This window comes from Clytia hemisphaerica, unplaced genomic scaffold (assembly GCF_902728285.1).
Source record: "Clytia hemisphaerica strain Z4C2 unplaced genomic scaffold, Clytia hemisphaerica genome assembly, whole genome shotgun sequence".
Lineage (NCBI taxonomy): Eukaryota > Metazoa > Cnidaria > Hydrozoa > Leptothecata > Clytiidae > Clytia > Clytia hemisphaerica.
This window is the reverse complement of record NW_027103255.1, coordinates 164,531-188,234: the sequence shown is the minus strand read 5'-3', so window position 1 is coordinate 188,234 and position 23,704 is coordinate 164,531. Positions and strand designations below refer to the sequence as shown.

General features: G+C 36.2%; 1 protein-coding gene and 1 long non-coding RNA gene across 2 annotated transcripts; both read left to right on the top strand.

Annotated features, from left to right (window-relative positions):
• The first annotated feature begins 9,089 nt into the window (after positions 1 to 9,089).
• LOC136798508 (uncharacterized) lies at positions 9,090 to 10,316 on the top strand. Its single transcript, XR_010845386.1, has 4 exons — positions 9,090 to 9,288; positions 9,484 to 9,584; positions 9,816 to 9,944; positions 10,276 to 10,316. It is a non-coding gene; the product is annotated as an uncharacterized lncRNA (long non-coding RNA).
• Positions 10,317 to 11,412: 1,096 nt separating this feature from the next.
• LOC136798593 (uncharacterized) lies at positions 11,413 to 21,160 on the top strand. The gene is made up of 6 exons (XM_067055229.1): positions 11,413 to 11,463; positions 11,616 to 11,846; positions 12,328 to 12,500; positions 12,672 to 12,793; positions 13,038 to 13,230; positions 21,057 to 21,160. Exons 2-6 carry the CDS (start codon positions 11,629 to 11,631, stop codon positions 21,158 to 21,160), a joined length of 810 nt encoding a protein of 269 aa, XP_066911330.1. The 5' UTR covers positions 11,413 to 11,463; positions 11,616 to 11,628.
• Positions 21,161 to 23,704: the final 2,544 nt, after the last annotated feature.

The following is a 23,704-nucleotide window of genomic DNA, read 5'->3' as shown; positions in this document are numbered from 1 at the left end:
TGACTCGAATTCTTTCAGCGACCAAAGACAAGACTGAGCACCGGTATCGGCCAGTGCTGTGATTCTGGTAGGAGCGACGTTAGGGCATCTTTTACTGAACTGTTTATAATCAGATGACAGAACAGATAATAAGAGTTCTACCCTAGGGTGATTTTTGAACTTCGACTTCCGCCACTGGCCCTTGGTAAATATACTGTGAGGTGAAGCAATTGCATTTTGGTCGGCAACAGAAGTGGGATCTGATCCTGCAGTGGTGATTCCTGATACTTGACTAAACATGGTACCAACACCGGCAGTATTTGATGCGTCTGGCTTGGTCGGCGGATTGGAATTGGTTTTATCTTGGCGACGTTGGATACGGTAACATTCGATGCAGAGCTTATGAGGTTTCTTATTGCGACCATTTCGACCTTCACTGAAACGCAGGAATGGCTTCTGGCATCCAGGGCAAGGAACAGGAATGTCGGTCTGAGGTGTTTCGACTTGTTTCGACCTGTTGCGACGATAGGAAGAGGATGATACACTCCCAACTGGCAGGGGAAGCGCATCGCGTGCCATCTCCTTGCTTTCAACAAGTGCGATAATGTCATTGATAGGTGTATCTAGTATGTCTTTCACACCTAGTATCTCTCGACGAATATCAGAATCTACAATACCCGCTATCAAAATATCTCTAATAATTGAATCCGTGAAATCAACAGTGTTATTGCAGGTACATTTCGTCTTATAATTACAAGTCACTGCCTTTCCTCTGACACGAGAGGCAAATATACGAAATTGTTCATCACGCTGTTGAGTCATGTTCATCAGCTCGGTCCTGGTGACACAAGTGGCAACAGCAACAACGGCAAGTGATCTCATTAGCGCCAAAAGTTCATTAGTGGGACGATTCATAATTCCCGGATTCGAGCGAAGAAGACTATCTCCAAGTGCCTGGCTGGCACATTGGAACAGTTGAGTCGAGCAATCATTTGGGTCAAGACCCGATCCATTCACAAATGCATCCCAGCGGTGAATAAATAAGTTCCAATCCTCCTGGTTGAGGCCGCTATCCACTTTGGGCCGATCCAACTTTGGTCCAGGGGTGACAGGTGTGCGACCACCCATATGAATCGTGCTGTGTGCAGAAAGAAGGGTGCATGCGACATTCTCTGATGATCCCGCTGGTGTCTTGTAGTTACAACCAGGGATTGGACATTGCAATTCATCCATTAGAATAAGATTAACATGAAGAATGTCTTATTCATATGTTTATTTATAGTAACTATGAATGTTAATCTAAAGAACAAGAGAAAGATGTATACATGACATAAAATCCTATAATGCCATGGTTGGTATAATCTTGATCTCTCAATTTTGGGAATAGATTCTTCTGCAGATGAATTTATATACGTAATAAACGATTCATTGATGATAGAGTTATTATTTTGAAGTAAATCGATTTGTTCCAGTTTAGTAACGGTATTTTCGAGAAATGCGTTATAAATTTGCGTATCCTGTAGACACTTCAAGTTCAGCTTGATACTTTTCGGTGTCCTATTTCTTGAAATGTATCGACCAATTTTTGAGCTTGGTGTACAGATGTCTGCTATAAGTAACCGATGGTCAGAGTCAAAGTCAAAACTGTTGTACACACGACAGTTATTGGCATATTGGCGAAGCCAGCTACAACATAATACAAAATCGTATACTTTCTTGGTAACTCCATCTGGCGAATGCCAGGTGATTCGACGGCACTTTTTGTGGGTAAACCAAGTGTTCAGAACAGATAGTCGATTACGGTTGAAAAATTCATGAAAGCGAAGACCATTGTTATTTACTATAAGGTCATCGATCAGGGTGTTTTCACGAAGGGAAGAATTATATAAGGTGGCTGATGAGGTAGCATTAAAATCACCAAGACAGATTACTTTTCGTGTCTTTTCACAGATGAATTGTTTGTTTAGGTTGGCGTAGAAAAGGTTTTTGGATGAGGTTGAATCGTCCTCAGTCGGAGCGTAGCAACAAATTATTCGAAGGGAGCAGCCACGTATGGTAATGTTTGCAGTAATTATTCTCGGACTTACTGGAAGCACTTCCTCTATTTCAATATCATTTTCGATTTTGATTGCAATACCAACTCCATGCTGTCTTTTCATAGAATAGCCACACCAGTACAGTTCATATTTATAGTTTTTATCGTTTATCTTGGGTTCAATTTTCACCGAGCTACTATTGAGACGACGGACTTCTTGGAAAGCACATACAGAAAGGTCAGCTTTAGCAATTTCAGTAATACAGTTCTCTAGCTTTATATCATCTTTTCCAGTTCGAATGTTTACAGTACCGATTCGCCATTGATGAAGGTGATTTTTGTTAACCATTGATTGATGAAGAAAGTTGTTCGACCCAAAATATCAGGAGTGTGTTAGGTCAGTTCCTCACTCCGAGACAAATAAATGTTCTTATATCACATACAAGGTGATTTCGTTCGATTTCCAGGTTGATGGATAATCAGTATATCAGCAACAACGTCTCCAGTCTGTGATGTATTCTTTTGGGTGTGGTGGGTCACCCCCAATTTCGATAGGAGGATTTTCGTTCACCACCACACCCTTTCTGTACTTTTTAGTCTTATTCACTAATTCTTAATGGAGTGAATTTTTTTATCTGTATTGGTATCCTAACAAATGAATTTACTTCTGAACATTACAAACGACTTCTTACTACAAAATACGATATTGAGGTGAGTGGTGATGAAGTCATTAAAATATCATCAAAGATTTGATTTATGAGAAACTGTTTTTTTATTTTACTGTTTAAGTCAGGCCTGGTTTAAGTACAGTAAACGTTTGTATTCTTTTGATTTGTTCTACATTTTCACGACAAGCATTAGGGATGGATATGAAAACGATACATGTTGTTTTGTGTGAAGTGATACTGTAAAAATGCTCAAATATTATTTTACTGCCATAGTTTTAATACCAATAAGCTGAATAGGTTCGATTGTTCATAATAATTTTAGTACATCTATACATTTATACACATGCTATGAACATATTTAAATTTTGTAGATCTAGGGCTCCCTCCCCTTGTACGGCAAGCGTATACAAATTTATATAACCTCTGCTTAGTACCAACTTTTACTCTGTTTATTTTCTTTCAACCAATTTGCAAACAATAATAGGGCTGTGAAATTTTTTTTCCTGTGTACATAATTTTTCTTTCAACTCCTCCCCTCCCTGTTTCCCTCTCCCCCTCTCCCTGTACACAAGCATGCACTTTTGAGAAAACACCCCTCCACCTTAATGTGTACACACTATGTGGTCAGCCTCTAGGATGAAATACTCTTATGTCTTGAATTTTAGTAGTGCCCCAATAGCTTTTTTTATATTTATTTTTGGAAAGTAGCTACCTTTTACATTTAAACTGTAATGACAGTTCTTTTTATATTTATTAATGTTTTAGAAACATGTTCTATTTTGTGATATAACTTGATTGTTATATTTTAACTGTAAGCAGTTACAGTTCATTTGATATTTGTTTTGAACATTTTAAGATGTCTATTTTGAAAATTAACTTTATGTGAATTTATTAAGTAATTCTTATGGATTATTTATAAATGAGGGTTAGCATAGATTCATCATTATATAGTTTTATTGACAATTTCAAATTTGCTATTTGAGACTAGCAACTTATTTTTCTCTTGCTCATTATGTTTAGAAATTTTGCATCACTCTAATTCTTATTTTAACCTCCCGTTAAATACACAAAGTACAACTTTTCTCTATACATTTTATGTGCACATTTTTGTTTATGTTTATATTTCAGCTAACAAAAATAAAAAATTTAATAATGTCTCAAATTCTTTCGCATCCAAATGTTCACATCACCTTTGTATTCTTAGCATTTGTAATTCAAATTCATTTGCATGGACTTTTACGTCAAGCAATAGCGAAATGCTAACACAAATTACAATAGCTGGTTCTATTTTTGACTTTTCTATATTAGCTTCTAAATTGTGTAATTATGTTCTGTGTTTTATTTTTTTTTACAGACTGAAAAATAATAATAAAAAAAATGAAATGGCATGGATTTTCATCACTGGAACACTGATATATATCTTGAAAATTATTGGAAGTAGTTGTGTTTAGAGTATTGATGGTTTATTTCAAAAGATGAAAAAAATACAATATTGGTAAGAATGTTTCATTCTTTAGTTAATTTGTCTGTCAATAATCATTGGACCTACCTTGGGGGTCCTATAAATAGTTAACCTTTGTCTGTCTGTTCTTCCGTCTGTTTGTTTGTTTGTCTGTTACTAGCTTTTCTTAAATTGACTTATTAGTTTTTGCTGATTTTTGCAACAAATATGTAAAAAAGCAATGCCCAAAATGTGACAGTGCCCATTTTTCAAAAAAAATTCATTTCTAGTAAAAAAATGCTAAAAATCGACATTTTTTGCATAGGTTTGTTGAATTCTTTCTTTTATAAACAAGAATTGAAACTCCCAAACACCTTCCTAACCGTTCTAGCTGCAATACAGAAGTGTCTCTGTCTCTGACCAAGACTCATCCAGCTTTCCAGGAGTCGCAGGAAACCGCAAATCAACTTGGCTTAGTGTAATTTCCGAGTTTTAAAATTATAAACTATAAGGGCACGGATTTCACGTGACGTGTTCAAGAAACAAAAATAGGGTTGACTTTTAAAATCTTAATACTGAAAGAAAGGAACTATGAACGTCAAATAAAGACTGGTTTTAATGAATTCGAGGTTATTAGAAAGAAGGCAACAATGAACCTTATTGGTTACACTAACGGGTTATGTTGCATATTTTGCATTTAAAAATTTTCCCTACAACCCTAATTTTGTCATTGGAACATATCAAAAAGATTATGTCATTTGAAATGGTTTATATACACGGACTGCCAGCGAGCCCCCAGGGACCTTGAAACTTATCGGATGGCTTCTTCTCCATTTTTTTAGTATGGCCCGACTCAGATTTGACCCGTAGACCCCTTCAGATGTCAATTTACGTTCCCAGTGGGGATGAGAGTTCAGTGCAGTTTTTCGATGGGGATGGAATTTCAGTAGATTTTTCCAGTGGGGAGGGGGTCCCACAGGGTCTGTGACACGGGATTGTCCTGGTAAATATTATTTTCCTGGTATATCATTTCCCTGGTTATATCATTTCCCTGGTAATATCATATTACCAAATACTTAAAGTCATAAGAAAAAGTTTATTCTAAACTAAAAAGTGAAAAGGATCCCAACTGGAAATTTTGGGAATCTCTTCTTAGAACTGTAAATTTAGAATTTGTACAGTATTTTGTTCTATAGTTTTTCTATATAATTGTCAGTGAGGGGTAAATCACTTCCCAGAAAAGTGCACCATATCGAAAGATTTTTGCAATTTTTTAAAATTTTAGGGGTTTTTTGGCATTGTGAGGATTTACGGGATTTTAATTGGGCTTTTTTTTTGCGATATTTTGAGATTTTAGAAATTTCTGTGATTAGTTTGGTATTTTTTGAAAATATGTACAAGATTTTTTTGAGTGATTTGTGCCGCTCTGTTGTTGATAATAAGTAATTATTATTAATTATAGAGTATGATAGGCATATTTCTATCCACATACATCATTGTTACTGTCAAATGAAAATTTTTCGACTAATGTTAAAGCTATCCACAGCTGTCAATAAGAAAAACGACAATTTAGAAAATCAAATTTTTGGCAACCAATAAATTGTTTTTTAAGAAAAAAGATTTTCGAAAATTTGAAAGAAAAGTTAATTTTCAAACAAATTTTTTTTCGAAAAATGCGGTCTTTTTTTTGAAAATTATCTCACAAAATCCTATTTTTTACGCAGTTAGTACCAAAATTTTGCAAATTTTTAGCGGGGGGACCACCCTTTTTTGCAGTTAGTACATCTGAGTACTAAGTGATTTTATACAATTCATATGGCACACCACCACGATACTAACCGGCATGGTGTCTTGTACTAACTGCCTCACCCCCCCCTGGAGAAACGCAAATTAACGTCAAAACACGTAATTCCGTTTAAAAGGAAGAAGGATGACATCTGCTTGGCTGACACTGTCTTTAAAAACCCAAACCGAATTTCAATATAGTATTTTTTCATTACTTTGTGGTGTTTACGTAATGGGCAAACGACTATTCATTTTTATCATAGGCACAGTTGATTTCAGATTCTCTTGAAGCTTTTTTCATGGTCAAACTTAGAATTTTGTATTACAGTCTTTAAAGTTCATATGATGTTGTTATCGTTGTCTATATTACTTAGGTTTTTACTTTCCTTTGTAGATGAGAAAAAAGAGGTGTTGGCAAAGTATAAACAATTCATTGACAAGCTGCTACCACTCATTGAAGAGAAAGATCGAGTAAGTTTACAAATTTTTACTTTAATAAAATATTATTTAAAAAATTTGACATATAAGAATCACCGTGTGCCGTTTGAAAAACAACCTGTATTTTTATGCTTTCTCGTGCATAAATAGTCAACTACTTTATGTTTTTAAAAAATTACTGTTTATGAAAATACAAAGCTAAATATTAATCATACAATCAACTTACCTTTTAGAACTACATCCCAATCTTTACCGTCATCATGGAGCTCTCAGTTTTGAACATTGACAAAGTTGTGATCTATAAAGCGCAGAGCCGGACAAATGCGTTAGTGGAAGCGCTCTTTACAATCCAATGCGTCAAAACCGGTCTTCACGGGTTCCGGACCCAAATTAGCACACTGTTGAAAATAATTCGAAAAAAATTGAAGCCGTCAGGTACTTTTGCAATTCTTAAATGAAACGATCTCCATCTTGAATATATTATCAGGTTTTTCTTTCATTTTTACAATTAAAAAGTAGCGACTCTTGCCATCTGACCTGGCATATGAAATTTTATCCTTATATGTGACCCTCCAAACGATTTGGAGTACATTAAAAACGAGACCGGTCTTGGTGCGGTCGTGCTCATGCCGCTTTCCGACTGGTTAATTGTGCGTGTAAAAGTTTAAAAAAGCGGCCAGAAGACCGCACAGTACCGTATGGTCCGTGCGTACAAAACGCCAACTAAAGCGGACGATGGTGCGGTCCCCGCCGTTGTTTATATTTCATTCAGTTGCCGTAAGAATTTCAGCCTCGAGTTCAAGCAAGCAAAACAACGATTTGTTTCTGGACACACAAAAAGAACTTGCGATGTTCGATGTTCGATGCTCACATGTGAATTCTTGAGTTCAATTTTGTTTATTTTGCCGAACGTTATAAAATCGACGAACAGTCATGTAAAAAACCATTCCGTAAAATGTATGCTGTTTGTTATGATTTCAAGTTTGCCGGCAAACGTTTCGAACGGCAAAATGTCCGCACCATGACCGCACTGAATACCGCACTTATTCAAATGGTGCTCTTTAGTGACCGATCGAGTGCGTTTGAATGGATTTTTAGAAAAGATTTTTGAATGATTTCTGGCCGATACAAAGCTATCATTTTACCGCACGGTAAATCGTTTCGCCGCTTTTTTTCCGCACATTTTATCGATCTGTCCGCACCAAGACCGGTCTTATTTTTAATGTACTCCAAATCGCTTGGGGGGTCACATATTTCTTTTGATGAAGGAAAGGAAGCTGAAGAAGACGAAGATGAAGACGAAGACGAAGACGAAGACGAAGACGAAGACGAAGACGAAGACGAGGACGAGGACGAGGACGAAGACGAAGACGAAGACGAAGACGAAGACGAAGACGAAGACGAAGACGAAGACGAAGACGAAGACGAAGACGAAGACGAAGACGAAGACGAAGACGAAGACGAAGACGAAGACGAAGACGAAGACGAAGACGAAGACGAAGACGAAGACGAAGACGAAGACGAAGACGAAGACGAAGACGAAGACGAAGACGAAGACGAAGACGAAGACGAAGACGAAGACGAAGACGAAGACGAAGACGAAGACGAAGACGAAGACGAAGACGAGACTCACACTGAAGGAGACGACACCGACGAAGAAGCCGAAAGATATTCACGAAAATTAAAGAAAGATAAAAAGCAAACAAAAAGCAAACAAAAAGCAAAGAAACAAGATGTATCGAATATACATTATTACCCGATGAATGAAAGGTATGTAACGGTTCACCTACTGACCTTCGAAAAATTAAATCCAAAGAAAAGGGTAAAACTTAACAACAATAACTTATTATTCTTTCTTCGTTTTGGATACTGTTCTCGTTCTGTTGATAATGGCCCTTTGTGGAAACAATTTTTCAGGTGTCTAAAGGCTGTAGAATTTTTTTCCAGCATGCCACCAAAAATTCATGTTATTAATTTTATATATATATAGGTTCTCAAAGAAAGTTGACTTGGCCAATTCTAAAAAGTTGTCGCTGATATTAAAAGTGAAAGAAAGACTAATGAAGGAGTTTGGGGAATATGATTACGTGAAGGTAAGGGATAGGGTCTTGCTTTCATCCTTTTCGTTTTCACTTTCATGTCATCCTTGCATAATCAATTTTCTAATTTTATCTTGTCACTTCCGTTCTAGTTTTAAGTTTGTTTGTTTATTTATTGATTTTTTTCATTTATTTATTTGTCATCTTTCGCAGCGAACTGGATGAGACGGTGACTGAGTTGCTCAAAAAGAATAGCCCTTATTCCATGGCCAGTCATTTTAAATTCAAAATCGTGTTATTATTGTTATTACAGCAATACGTTACCCCTAAAGGACACAAGAAGCTGGAAATGACCTGTCCTTACCGAGATTGCCCTATGGGGTTCTATGGACCAAATATCGCTACCCACCTCACGAGCAAGCACCACTTGTGGGATAAGGAAATGGCTCAGATGGAGCAAAATTATTGCCACAGGTACTTCATTTTAATTTAATCGAAAACAGACACCCGTGGTATCGAGGTAACTGTATTTTCTATTATTGACACCTCAGAAGTGAGCTCAGCCCTAATATTTTTATTCATACAAAGAAAGAATGGAATCTCGATCTCCTTTGTAGGATAAATATTTCATATCACTGTATAGGATCATTTTTTTTCAAGATACATTTCATTCTTTACACAGGATGTACAATTGGTCGCTCGATTAAAGGCCCATGATAGCACAAGACCGAAGTTGTGCCGGGGTTGCAAAAAGTTTTATGACCGTCTAGATACTCATTTAAGAAGCAAACCACATAAAATCAAGGACGCAGCCCAGATTAAAATTGAAACCCAAGCCTGCCAACGTAAGATGAAGGATTTCCTCAACTTCCGTGATTCATTTCCAAGAATGAAACACAACACGTAAGTATATGAATTTCCTTCATTTTCTGTTTCGCAGAACTTGTAAATAAACTTTTAAGAGTGCAGATGGGCTTGGTTTAGCTATAATTACTTTTTTTCTTTTTCCAATGGAAAGTATTGAGTTAGTAACTGACTTAATATATTCATTGATCTTATTGCAAAGAAACACATTTTGTTTTTTTAATCTTTATATAGGTTACCATCAACTTTATCTTCATTCGAACAAGTACGTCCAGGCGTAGTTCAATTTCAACGGCAAAAGAACATACGTCAAGTCCAAAGAAAAGAAAGACTGGGTATGTCATAATATTTTGCACATTAAAGCATCAAGTCTTATTTAGAACCTTTACTAAGGTTTCACTCTTTTCAAGTCATTCAGTATTAAGTCCAAGATTAAGTCCAATCCATCTTTGAAAACGTGAATGAAATTGTACTTGAATGTAGAAGACTTTGGCAAACCATTAAGAATAGGGCAGGATATAGGGCAAAACTTATAGTTTACGGGTCACTGCTTTTTTCTTATACAGTTCATTGAAATCTTTATCGACGGTAACATCAAGTTCGCAGTCATATCGTCAACAAAAAAGCACGTCTCCATCTCCAAGATGTGGTTCAGCCTCACCGGAGGCGCCGGAGTCGCCTCATTCCCGATCTAGGTTAGTATCAACATCATAAACTCATTTGGCCATAAATCCCTTTGTAACGGTTAGAGATGAAAAAACGACATATCACCTCAGCTTGGCAGTTTAAACTTAGATCAACCCTAATCTTGGGTAATGTTTTAAAAGAAATGGTTCCACCTCAAAAATCAACCCTTTTTTTGTTACATTGACATATTCGAACATACAAGTTTATTGTAGTCTCCTTTTATATTGAATTGTTAACCAGAAATTAAAATCGAACTTATTTTTGCATATGTCCACGTAACAAAAAAAGGGTTGACTCGTGAGGAACTCAATGAATAAGCATAAGTCTTTTATTTTGCAGATCGTCGGCAACGTCAACTCAAAAAAAGTCCATGAGAGCATATCAAATAGTCTCGCGTTTTCCAGTCTGGATCACGTGGCTGTGTTTGAATTACAAGACTACATTTTGATGACTCCTGACCACCATGTTCAATTTTCAACCGATAAACGTGTACAAAAGTATTTATTCCAAAACGGAAAGACACTTTTACTCAATTTTGAACAATGGATGGTATTATGCTGTCGGATCTCGCCTAAAAACGCCAATGAGTACTACACTCACGTCTTGAAGGTAATTTTTCCCTTAAAATTTCTGGATGATTTTACTTTAAATTTTCTCATAGAAATTATTTCCTAAAGCTTTTTTTCCGTTTTAACTCTTCTCGTTCTGTTCACAGTGCCTCCTCGTGGAAAAGATTTTTGAGTTGTTTAAAAGCTCAAATATTTTCGGAGCAAGTCATTTAAAACATTCATCATGTGTATAATTGTTATTATTATTATTAATTAATTTCAGATTTGGACGGCTCTTGATCCTGACCTTAAAACCGGTCTAAAAACTGCTTTAACACCCGAAAACGTTTCAGACCGGTGGTATCGCAAATACGTCAGAGACATCGAAGACGAACTAAAAAAGCCCATTCACATGTAGGGAGACTTCTATAAGCCAAATACCATCACGGCGAAGTTAAACGCTATCATGAAAATGTTAAAGTTTTGTGTGGCCAAAAAGATTTTTTACGGGCTGGTGTATGACGAAATTACACAGTTCAAAGAAGTCATCGCTTCGTTGACCGGAGGTTGGTATAATAAATTTCTTAGCATTATACAAAAATTGTCTTTTTTCATCGCGTTTAATAAATTTCAAAAACATTGAAGCCAAAGGTGAAATGATGAATAAATAAAGAACGGGATAAAATATTATTCGACTTTAACTTCTGACCTCTAGATTAGATTTGTGATTGTATTTTATGAGATAATTCTTACCATTTTAGGACTGAGTGGATTAATTTCAAAGCGTCAACATCAACTTAAACAATATAAGTTGGACAACCTGTTGACGTCTAACCATTTCATTCATTATGGAAACACCTCATACGTGCAATGCGTCACGAGCGAGCTGTTGAATGAAAACACCGAGTATAACTTGATAAAATCTTTTGCAGCTCGCAACGTTCTCCTTGTGTTGACCTTCTTTCACCAATGGTGTCCGGTAAGAGATTTTAAATTTTGGTACGGATTTGAATTAAAAATTTCCACGACTTTCTTGTTTGACTATTTGAATTTGAAAATTTGAAACGTAGTAGGTTTAAGTGATACTCTAATTGGGGTCAAATTATCATGGAAGTTTAACTTCTTTTCTAGGGCCTCAAACCTGATGGAAATGTCGCTCTACGATTTCAACGAGGCTAAGTGGGACGAAGAATTCAATGCATTCATTTTACGAAATGAAAACTATAAAACTTCTATTTTATACGGAGCAAAAATTATCGTTCTCTCGGAGAACCTCCATAAACTATTTAAAATGTTTATCACAAGGTGTCGTCTCTTTTTCATCGACAAATGTTTGGAGAAGAAAAAAGAAGACTATCAAAAGTAAGTCCGTATTTTCTTGATGAAATGGTTTCAGTTCAAGAGTGATTTTCCAGAAGGAGCTAATGCTCTGTCTGGAAAAGCACTCTTGAAACAAAGACTTTGCTATACAATCATCAGTGGTATAAGACTCCAATATGGAAACACTGTCTGTTCATGTACATGTTTCCGATTGATACAATTCTATTTCTGTCCTATTGACAGTCTCATTAGGTGAAAATATTCCAGTTATTTGGATAAAATCATAGCCTAAATGCGAATCTTGTGTAAACTCTTAAAGGTCTAGCCTTTAAATGGGGACGGGAATTGCATGTGAAACTTAAAGGCCTTTTTCACTTGTCACAATCTCTATGCTAGTCTTTGCTAGATACTAAGGTTAGGATTGTACGAACAAGCCTAACAAATACGCTGGGATAAAGAAGTTGGGTTAGAGTTAGCCTGTGTCTCAATGCATTACAAACAACCAATATCTTCTTTTTTACAGGAAAATCTTTTCATCCCATGTAACACATGAAGTTCTTAACCAGAACGCCACTACAAAAGCCATCTCGAAGTCCTTTAAGGAATCAGAAGTACTGAAGTTCGGCAATTTGGACCAAAGCGTCTCCCCTACGCGAATTCGAATTGCAGTAGCGACAGAATTCGCGAATAATAAAGGTAAACTATCAAGTATTTGAACTATACTTATTCATCAAGAAATGAAACCAATTTGACTGCAACTCAAAGAGTTAGCATGATTTTTAATATTGTAATTGTCTTTGCGTAACCTTTACCCGAATGACGGTTTGTATATCAACTTTTTCAAGATCGCAACTTCTTTTACATTAGATATTGATTTTGATACATTTGCCACACACTTCATGAAGCACAAACCTTCGACCTCAAGAAAGTTTTATGTACAGAGGTACATGCAGCGGGAGGCAATTTTGATCAGTTTGAAATGTTATGATGTGAGTAAACGTTTGGTTGTTATACCCTTTAAAATATTCTGTTGAATTTTTTGAGAGTGTATTATCCTTTCTTGAGCCATCAAAACTTTGCTCTGAAATTACCAATTATAAAAACACGCGCATTTTGGAGAGGCTTTTTATCCATTCTATTCTACTGTTACTTTTTGTGCATGTGGAGAAAAGTACTAATTCCTTGGCAGCCCAATATTGTTTACATTTTTAGAATATTTTTCTTTTTTTGAAGGCTTTTGGGATTAACGAGAGTTTACGGAAGGCAGCAACAACCATTCGTAAAAAAATTAAACCGGGGAAACCCAAACCTGAACTCCTTCGTACATGGATGAAAGACAACGCAAAACGTTTTGCACAGGAAAATGGTGTTACAAACAAGGAATTGAGCGATGATGAGCTTGAGCAAGAGCTTCAAAAGTTTGAAAGTAAGAATATATTTTCGAACTTCGACATCAGCAATTTTGTAAAATTGTGTTCCTTTGACAAATTTAGGGTTGGGTATAAGAATACCAAAACTCCAACATTGAGATTGAAATTTTGTACAGGGTTTGTCTTAATTTCAAAATTATTATATTATCCTGCCTCGTTCTTTTAAAAATGATATCTATGAAAGTCAATCCCAATTTTGTTTCTTCGAAATGATATGAAGAAATTTATTTTAAACTCCTTCTCACAATTAACCTCTGGTTACTCCTGGTGAAACGAAAACTTTCCAGGCGCAAGCCCAGGTTTTCGATAAACTTCCAACAAATTTTAAAACTATAAAATATTATGAAAAATTCTCGGAAGAAACAAAGAAATTTTATTTAGATCAAGCTCTAGCAGAGTCTTTAAGCTCGTAAATATTTTAGTAACCACTAAACAGAGTGTCCCATGATAGATTCCCCCCCCCCCAACAATAGAGTCAAATCTGTTGTTCTGAGGAATCTATTCTGAGACACTGTTCATATTTTTCTAAATATACTTTTCATCATGCAGCTATTCTAGGTCTTTGTTTGATCAACTTTCTCTTGCCCTAGTCTTGATTATACTTTCCAACACTATTTTCTAGTCTCGTTTCAATTACACCTTTAGCTTTGGTTATTTCAGTGTTTTTCTCATTCAAGCCTCGTCTCCAATGCATTACAATTTTTCCTTAATAAATCATTCCAATTTTATTATTTTGTACAAAACTTTTTGAACGTAAAATATTTTAAAAACCTTATAAATCTATAAAGTTCATTTCCAAAACACTCCACTGTCTAGTTTGTGTTATGGAAAAGAGCTTCATAAATGTAAAATAATTTCACTCTTTATTTTATAAACAGTTTTTTAAACTTTGTAGGCAGAAGAACCATTTATTTATTTTATGGAAGCCGATTTTATGATTAAAAAGAAATAAAAAAAATTTAGTTATGAGAAGTTTGTAGACAACAAAAAAGGGAATTTATATGAAATACAGTATAGGCTACAGGCTTTGTACCTATTCCTGGTTCTCGCCATTTTTTGTATTTTTAGCATCATTGCATATCAAAAATATTTTTAGTAAAACAGTGTAAACATTTAACAAATCATAAGTTTCTAGATCTCATTAATGTTAAAAAAGTTTCTCCTATGTTCAGCAAAAAATAATGAACTAGTCTTCAATGTTTTTTGTATTTCGTACACACCGTCAGTGGGATCAAGACTTATGGCAATAACAACAACGAATACTTTCACTGTGCTTTGCAATCTCCCATCTCTGCCAGGAAAGCTGTTTGCTACTCACCGAAAAAGCACAAACTACTACATGATGTTTCAGAATCCAGATCGCCAGTTAAGATTACCAAGATGGGCTCAGATATCAACAGCAATGAGATGAATCTGAAATTGTTTTAGCAAAGGCCCCAAGCACCTTTCGTCGCATCAAAGCTAAAAAAAAGACTTAAGTCACATTTTTTTGAAAAATGAACTACTGTTAGATTCACATTTAAGGGGTGATTCTTCAGGTCTAGAAAGCCTTATCTACGAAAATTTGATCTCTTATACCTTGTCTCCCGGGGGGGGGGGGAGGGGGCACAAAAATAGGTGCTGGGTATGTGCAGACGGTAAGGGTCGGCTTTTCACCTTTCAAAGTTTCTCTAAGGGTTACAAAAATCAGGAAATTTCAAAGTAGTCTCTCTAAGGGTGGGAAAAATCACGATATTTAGAAAAAAAATTTGATTTTGAGAGAAAAAATTACATAAAAGTCTCCCTAAGAGTAGGAAATTTTTGAAAATCAGAGAAAATTTTTAGAAAAAGTCTCTCTAAGGGTCACTTTTTCACTAAAATTTGGTCTCTCTAAGGGTCGGTTTTCGGAGGTCCCGTCCGCACATACCCCCGGGCCTTGTCTATAACCCTTTTTTTTAATTAAGTTTTATTTGTAAGACTTGATCCACTTGAAAGTTTTCAATTCTATAAAGCCTTTAATACACATTTCAGAAATAAAATAGGTTGTTCCAGCGATTTTTAAATAGTTTCGGCTTCAAAAATCAATTTTATTGAAAATTGAAACATGCTTGATGGTGGGCATTGCTATTAATAATGTTTTTGAATGGAAAAAAAACCAATTTTAAGAAAAAGGTCCAATGAAAATCCAGAAAAACGGTGATTCCCGACAATTTCGGCCGGAAAAAAATTTTCTCAAAAATCGGACACGGCCATCTTTTGGCCATTGTTAATACGCATCTTTGGGCAAAAAATCAGAAAAAACTAATGATAAAATTTCGAGAAAATAACAAAAAAAACAGTTTTTCCAGCATATTTACGGCATTTTCGGGCGGAAAAATTTTTTTTCCGGAAATCGGGCTCCGTTCCATTTTGGGCATTACCATTTTGCATCTTTGTGCCAAAAATCAGAAAAAAACTTATGAGCTAATCTCAAGAAAAGCTAGTAACAGACTGACGAACGGACAGACGGACGGACAAAGGTTAATTTATAGGACCTCCAGGTAGGTCCAATAACAAGTTGAGGACGATGGGGGTAAAAGCTGGTCAATGGTTGAAATAGTTGGTATTACTGTGAGGGAAGCGTCACTAAGGATGTCAGAGTTGGGTTGCGTTTCTTTCGTGTAGCCTTTTTTGAATTTGATGATAAGTTCAGCATCTTTTGTGTGGAGGTAACTCCATGTAGCCAACACAAAGCTCATCATTATCCAATGTCTCAAGGAGAAGGGCTTTTAAAGCACTTTTACTTAGTTCCGAAATTATTACAAAACTACTCGACACACACGTGACACGGCCAAAGCAAATAAATTCTGCTTTCGGCACTTTCGTTCGTTTCGTGAAAACCAAACAGTTCTTTTTATCAATGTATGCATAAAAACTTGAAATTCTTTAATACTTGTCAAGAATGTTTTCCATAGCAAAACAAGGGAAATTCAATGTCTTTGATTAAACCAGGTAACACACGATGAATTTTTGTGAAAAGTCTCTTGTGTCTCTCCCACCCAATCCTCCACAAATCACAAAACTGTGTCTTTGACTTTTCAGCATCAATTCTTCAACAATCAACACTTCTTACTTCGAAAATTCGACACGTTTACAGCTTGACGATAGTTGAAAGTCAAAAAGTTCGCCCCAATTCGTTTTTGTTGCAAAAATGTTGTTTCAGACCATTTGCATTCATAGCTTAAACCAGTATGCATTTTCTCACCTAGAAAAATACATCTTCTTTTTCTGTGTATACTGTAATGTATAATAATTTCACATCTCTGAAAAAGCTGCTGCATTTATTTTGAAGCTTCTGGATCGACAAAATTTTTCTTCATTTTGATGTGCATAATTTCGGCGGGAACTTCGGTCGAATGTTTTCGTTCGAATCTATAATTCGAATCTAACAAGATTTTCGAACAAAAACATTTGAAATTATAGAGACCCGGAAGTTATTTTTCATGTTTTCACTTTGGAAATTTTGCTTCCTTTAGCTTATTCAACATTTGACACTCTAAAATATTTCGTTTTCGGACAAAAGTGACGTCGGAAAAAAGGACTTCTAAATTGTAAATTTATTTTATAGATTCGGACTATTTTACTGTCGGACTAGAAAGTGTCGGACTAGTGACATGCACCCCTATCAATCAACCCCAAATCTAAACGTGTTCTACAGGATGGATGCCCGGTTCAAAATTCAGGACGTGCCAAACGTGCTTTGGAAAAACTTGGTGCTCACTTGTTTTGTATACCTGCCTACTCTCCAGATCTCAACCCGATCAGAGAGATTCGCAAAGAAGCTATTGACAAACAAGTAACTCACGAAACAAAAGAGGAGTTTGCAATGCAGGTTAAAAATATCCTATTGAATTACCCGAAAGATAGAATAGACAAAATTATTTTGTCGATGGAGAAACGCATTGAGGCAGTAATTGCCAATCATGGCCAGGGTACAAAGTATTGATTTTGAAAAGTTGACATGGTTACTGGTGAAATGGTTGTGTGTATATTCACATTTTTATAAATATTGCTTGATTGCTCTATTTTTAACAATTTTTTAAGTGAAATTCTTTAGGAGGGAATTCTAAAAGCAACAGTAAACGCCCTGTGCACCGTTAAAATAAGAAGATTGTGATTATTATTTATTATTGATGGTAAACACCCGTTTACGGTTGCATTTAGAATTCCATCTTTGGCTCTGAGGTAAAAAAAGCCAACCGATCTTTGAAATTAAAAAAATCACGAACATTTCCAGAAAGTTATAAGAAAACACTGAAGTTTTGGAAAATTATACAAGACACGACTGTTTAGGGATATTATAAGAAAACGCAGAACTTTAGGAAAATTATAAAAGACACGACCGTTTCAGGAAACTATAAGAAAACGCCATAGTTTTGTGAAAATTCTAAAGGAAACGACTGTCTAGGGAAATCATAAGAAAACGCAATAGTTTTGGAAAAATTATGAAAAACACGAGATAATGCAAAATTAATTATAGGTCAAGCAATAGAAGTGAATTATGCGTCAAGCAAGAGTTTAGCAAGACAAGCCCCACAAGGAATAATGTTATATTGGCAGCATCCCGGTCAAATACATGCTTGAAGTTTAAAATATTCCACCACATGTTCATTTGGTTGGTTTCTCCCTCATCAAATTCTCTGTTGACAATTTTCTTCTCAGCAGTTGCAATAATGGATTGTCTTTTTGTCCAAAGGAGGCCTGGCAATATTGACAGGGAAACCTTCGAGAAAATTTAAAAAAAGACTCCATGCCATTACCTTTTATTCCCCATCCTTTTCATACCTTCAATCATTCAAGAATACAACCTCTTTCTCAGGAGCACCCACCCAGTCATAATTTCTGGGGGGCGGTGCCATAAAACAATCAAAGATTTCAATCAACGGCATTAACATAAAGGACTTAGCACAATTACTTTTTCCACATATCATCAGATTATTGCCTTTGCTTCTGCCATACCACATGGCGTTCAATACAAGCTCTGTAAACCTAGCGCATGATATCTCATTCAAACGTACCACCGCCAATGCACTAGAAAGCCAAAGACCTTTGCATAGTTCCCTAGTGACAGGATGTTTAGTGCACTCACCATCTTTTGCTAGACGTAAAGTTTCAAGCCTTGACATATTCTCGCGGATTGCCTCGTCCTCAACCAGTTCTATACCTGCTACCGTTGAAATTTGCTTGCTCATAAAACTTTGGTCAGGATGAGTATAAAGATACCCTCTCAAATCAGTTTTACCCTCCTTTGCTTGAGCATGGGCTATGGAGAAAAGTTCTTTAACCGACTTGATACTATTTTTCTCGGATGATATTTCCCACATCTTCCCGACCTAACTTGGGTGGCACATTACTCTTCTTGCGCTTCAGAGGTGCTTCAATACTATGATGAGCGCGGGCACGCTTAGCCTCTGTTGCCTTTTTTGTTCTGGGTGGGTTTGACACTATTTTGTGTCGTATTTCGTGTCCAGGACTTGTTACGTAGTGTGAATCAAACTTAACAACATATGAAAAGGCATCATGATAATTACTATGCCATTCCTTAAAGTCAAGATCAATGTAATATTTTTGATTGCATTGCAAACTTCCTTAAAGCGTCGTGGTTTCTTTAATTTCAAAGCGAGGTGGTAGTGAATGCCATGATTTCGGTGCAATTCCGCTGATACAACCCATTTCTCTGAAACAGAATCATTTCGGTCAAATTCTTGGACCACTATTTTGACAAAGTGCTCACGTCCCGGGACTTTCACATCATCAGCCTGAGAGTATGTAATCAAGTATGCTTCACGTGGGTTTTTCTTTTTGTTCCTATTGCTATTTTCACCTTTTCCTTTTGTTTTGTTTGGTTTCTTGGAACAGGAACTTCTTGCAGTGACGCTAGTATACATTTTTTCCCGCCATTTTTAGTCTGTCATCTTGTTGCTAGGCACTCAAGTTTCGTTGCTATGCAAGCACACGGCTTTTTTCTGGCAGGATTCAACATTTTTGCATTTGGTGGGGAAAGCTCTTTCAAATTTTTTTTGTAATTCAGACAATTTTGTGCGTAATATAATGAAACTTTTTCTATCTACAATCAGTGCCATAATATATTGGCACTTTTGGCTAATTTACCATTTTTCGAAAATTGAAGTTCGAGCTAGAATGTCCATTTTTAGGCCTTCAACTTGATTTCATCGATTATTTTGATCTGGGAGGGATTTATTGGTTTCTAGGCTATATTTCAAGCCCTACTTGGATCCTTAAGTCTTAAGTCTAGCGTTAAAACTCAGAGTTAAAACTCTACCTTTCGAACCTACTTTACAGCACTTACAAATCGATTGTGGTTTCAAAACACCCCGGTGAATTTCCCTTTTGTGCAAAGTATTTTGTCACTGATTGTAGTTGAGCTCAGAACAAGTGAAAATCCCCCTGGCTACAAAGCTGTGGTGGTTGTGTTTCCTCTGCGCAGGAACCAGCTTTGTAGACTGGGGAGTAAGGCTTTTTTAAAGAATTGTGTGGATTTCAAAACAGTCCCATATATTTTGAACTGGTTGTAATTGCCACCATCGGTGTCTGGCACTCGAAAAAAGCAGTATCTCTCTACTGTTCTCGACTCTGTATAAACATGGTGTTCAGGTACAACATTTTCAGGGATATCCCGGTCGATTTCTACGTATTTCACATGCCTTTCCATCATTGGAGTTCGAATACATTTTACCTAAACAAACAAATTGTCAACATTACGAATTCAATATTTTAATACATGATAAAGCATTTTAACAACTTAGTACAGAAGGAGGTCTGACCCTCTCCTTCTTAAATGACCCCAACCGTTTTTCAAATTTTGAGAATATCGAGTTTTTTTGACTGACTGCTTGCCACTCATATAACACAACAAGAAAATAGAGTTGAGGGGATAGGTTCTAAATTGGGGGAATGTCCCATTTGGTAGTTTAAAAATACAGAAAATAAGGATACGATTCATGCTGATCCCCATACCCTTCTTGGGATTTTCAGAAGAAAAGAGAAGGGGTCGAACTATGTGACTATTGTATTGGTTCTAACAAGCACATTTCTGAATACCCATAAATTTGGTTATCTTTGGGACTGAATTCTGCAACTATTTTTAAAGCTGTTTCATCAACCATCATCGTAACAGGTTCAACATCGGCAATTGGCGTAAGTGTGGACGATTCCCAAGAAAACTACCGATAGGGCAAAGGCTGCTCTGTTTTGCTTATTAACTGTTCACAACGTTTCTCGGTAAAGGCAATTATTGTGTCCCAACTTATTCCAAAGCAGCACTCAATTTCCCGTGGTTGATCCATTTTGCAACAGTGGTGTCCCATTCAAACTTGCGGCTAACTTGTTGAACTGTCTATGGCTCATATTTAAAACCATGTCAGTCCAAAAGCTTATCATACAAATATCATTGCTTAAAATGTCATCTCTCATGCTTTTTTGCAACTCTTTTATATAAAAGCGCGTAGCGATGGATTGAGGACCCTATTAAAACGATGTATGTTGCCGTAATAAAAGGTTAATGAAAGGCGTCTCTGATCTTTAACAAATCAGATTGCGTCTTCATTTTACAATTTTTTTTTCTCTTCAAACATCGGATGGAAGTCTAACATTGCACGTATTCAAAACAAATTCAAAAATCAAAAACTGAGCCGCGTGAACTGTGGGATTGTGAGCACAAATTAAAAATGGCTGATAATTTGTCTACTAGAGAATGTTGATGATATAGACTTAGATGAGGATATTCCCTTACGTGAGAAAATTTTTGGTAGACGCAATGGATAAGCTGCTTTGGTTCTTGAAGAACAACTATTGGCTGCTGAGTCTGATGAAAATGATGAGGAGGAAGCTGGAGTTAATAATGTTCAACAACAAGTAACAAGTCTTGTTCACATCGATGAAGAATGAATGGGAGAAGTTGTCGTCAAAAAGTATTCAATGAGGGACAGAAATCAACCTGCTGATTATATTGAAACTGAGGAAAAAGATTATATGTCAGATCCAAACATAATACCACCCTGCTCCAAGTCAAAGACAGTGAATTCAAAAGAGACAAAGCAACAGACTTACAAAAAACCTGTCACCTTGTCAACTACTAAGAAGGGAAAAGGCGATTCTTCAAAATCTGACGACAATGTGAAACCATTTAAATGTGAAAAATGCAGTATAGGATACTCTAAAGAAGGATTTTACAAGAACCATATTTCAATTTGTAAGTTAAGTACATGACTTATTGCCTGCCCCTGTCCTGTGTTGCTTGTAAAACCCTTAGGCGGCAGCAGCCAGTTCTGCAATCCCCCAGAAACCTTTTGGATTCTCTGGGTGTCAGCAAAAATAATAAGAAAAGGATTAAAGTTTTGTGCGTGGTTCCAACTGTAACATCTGCAACAGACACAGATTTTATTTTTGGCTGATTGTCATTAAACTTGTTATATCATAAATAGCCATAAAAGATTTGAAATTTTACCTACAGAAATCTTCGACTATCCTAAATAAAACCCCAAAGTTGTATAACCCAATTAATTTTGAAAGTCAAGAAGGTTGATTGAATAAAAAACATTTTTTGGTTTATAAAAACCTGGTTAGGAGTGAAAAGGAGGCCTGGATATCTGAATTCGTTTTATAATTCTGTTTCAAGCGGCGGAATTGATCTGGAAACATGTGACCCACGGATTTACTGCTGAATGAAAATAAGGTAATAATATACCGGGTGTGCCAAAAAAAATAGGCCTAAAATTGAAACTTTGACGTAATCTTTTTTTAGTTAGAATAGAAACTTTACATGCGTTTTTAGCAACCTATTTCGAAGCTTTCCTCAAAGTTTCATTTGTACAGCTTTAGTAGTTTTAAAGATATGGAGATTTTCCTAAAGGATGTGAAAATGTGCTTGTTTATATATAGATTTGACGTCAGTTTTTTTCTGATAAATTCACTTTTTACAAAGCAGTACTTTTGATGATAAAACTAAAGGTAAAAAATATAATGAGTAAATCCGAGATTTGAGTTCACGAATAATGCATCTTAATTGATGAACCATTACATTCACCGACAGTGCGAGCACGACCAACAAATTGTTTCATAGATTTTCTGATTTCAGGTAGGTTTCTCGCGCATTCCTTCCAAACAGACTTGTTTTAAAAGGCGTCTTCAATCTTCCTCGGTACACCTTGCGTTTAACTTCGTTCCGAAAATAGTAATCTAAAGGACTTTTTCCTAATGTATCGTCTCGGTATATGGTTTCCTGCAAAAAGTCTTGGGCAATGTTGCTGGTGTGCAATGAAGCTCCATCCTGAATGAAAATCCAGTCCCTTCTTGTATAGATTTTTTCGATTGCTGGAAAGAGTTCACGTTTCAGATGGTTCTTGTAGTTTTTGGCGTTGACTTTCAATCCTTTTCGTTTTACGAAAATCGGCCTCTTAACACCATGCCAGGTGAGTGCAGCGGACACCATAACTTTTACTGATTGGCGGTTGCTTTCATGGAAAAGGTTTTCATCAGGAACGTCTTTCTTTGTGCCTTTGTGGTAAACTCGATCGTTTTGGCTATTCAACGGTACCTGGAGTGGAAAATCACTTTCATCTTGAAAAATGGCGCGTTCAATCATCCTCGGGTTTTTTACAAACTTCTCATGAAGACTAACAGCTCGATCAACTCTACAATTGCGTGTTGCATCGTTCATCTGTGGTGTTTTTAGACGTTTGAATTGGTTGTAGCCTTTATCTTCAACGATTCGGCGTACAGAGGAATGAGAGATTTCAAGCTCTAGCGATTACTCTTGGTGAAGCGTGTGTCCCAGGTTCGTCTTCCTGCGAGCAGATCATTTCTTCAACAAAAGCTTCATTTTCAGCAGTTCTGACACTTCTTGGTCTTCCAGATCCTTTCTTTCGCTCCATAGTACCATACTCTTTAAATTTCTTGACGGCACGTTTAACTTTTGAATAATGCCAGTTCTTTTCTGGGTTCTGTTTCCATATCTCATAAGCCGTATACTCTTCCTCGATATAATGTCTGATAATCACATTGTCTTCGTCAGAAAGAGGTGCCATTCTTCAATCTGTCTTGTGGCGATTTTTCTTCAGTAATGTTTAGAAATGCCGGTTTTCTTGAACGTTAGTAAGTGAAACCATTTTGCAATAGAATGTCATCTTTTAAAATAACACTGCAATGGCATCTTTCTGATTCCAAAACAAAAGCTGAAATAAACGAACGCAACTCCGGTTCGGATACTAAACGCTAGGGAACTGTGGTTGACAATTTTTTTTGTTTTGATGTCAAGTCTATAAACAAGGACATTTTCACATCCTTTAGGAAATTCTCCATATCTTTGAAACTACAAAGATGTACAAATGAAACTTTGAGGAAAGCTTCGAAATAGGTTGCTAAAAACGCATGTAAAATTTCAAGATTCTGTTCTAACTGAAAAAAGAAACAGAATCCACATCGAAAACTAAA

What these genes read in the sequence shown, in the direction of transcription:
- LOC136798593 (XM_067055229.1), top strand. Translation starts at nt 11,629, where the DNA reads ATGGAAATGTCGCTCTACGATTTCAACGAGGCTAAGTGGGACGAAGAA. An exon ending in AAAAAAGAAGACTATCAAAA is followed by an intron (nt 11,847 to 12,327) that starts GTAAGTCCGTAT and finishes TCTTTTTTACAG; the next exon opens with GAAAATCTTTTCATCCCATG. An exon ending in TCAGTTTGAAATGTTATGAT is followed by an intron (nt 12,794 to 13,037) that starts GTGAGTAAACGT and finishes CTTTTTTTGAAG; the next exon opens with GCTTTTGGGATTAACGAGAG.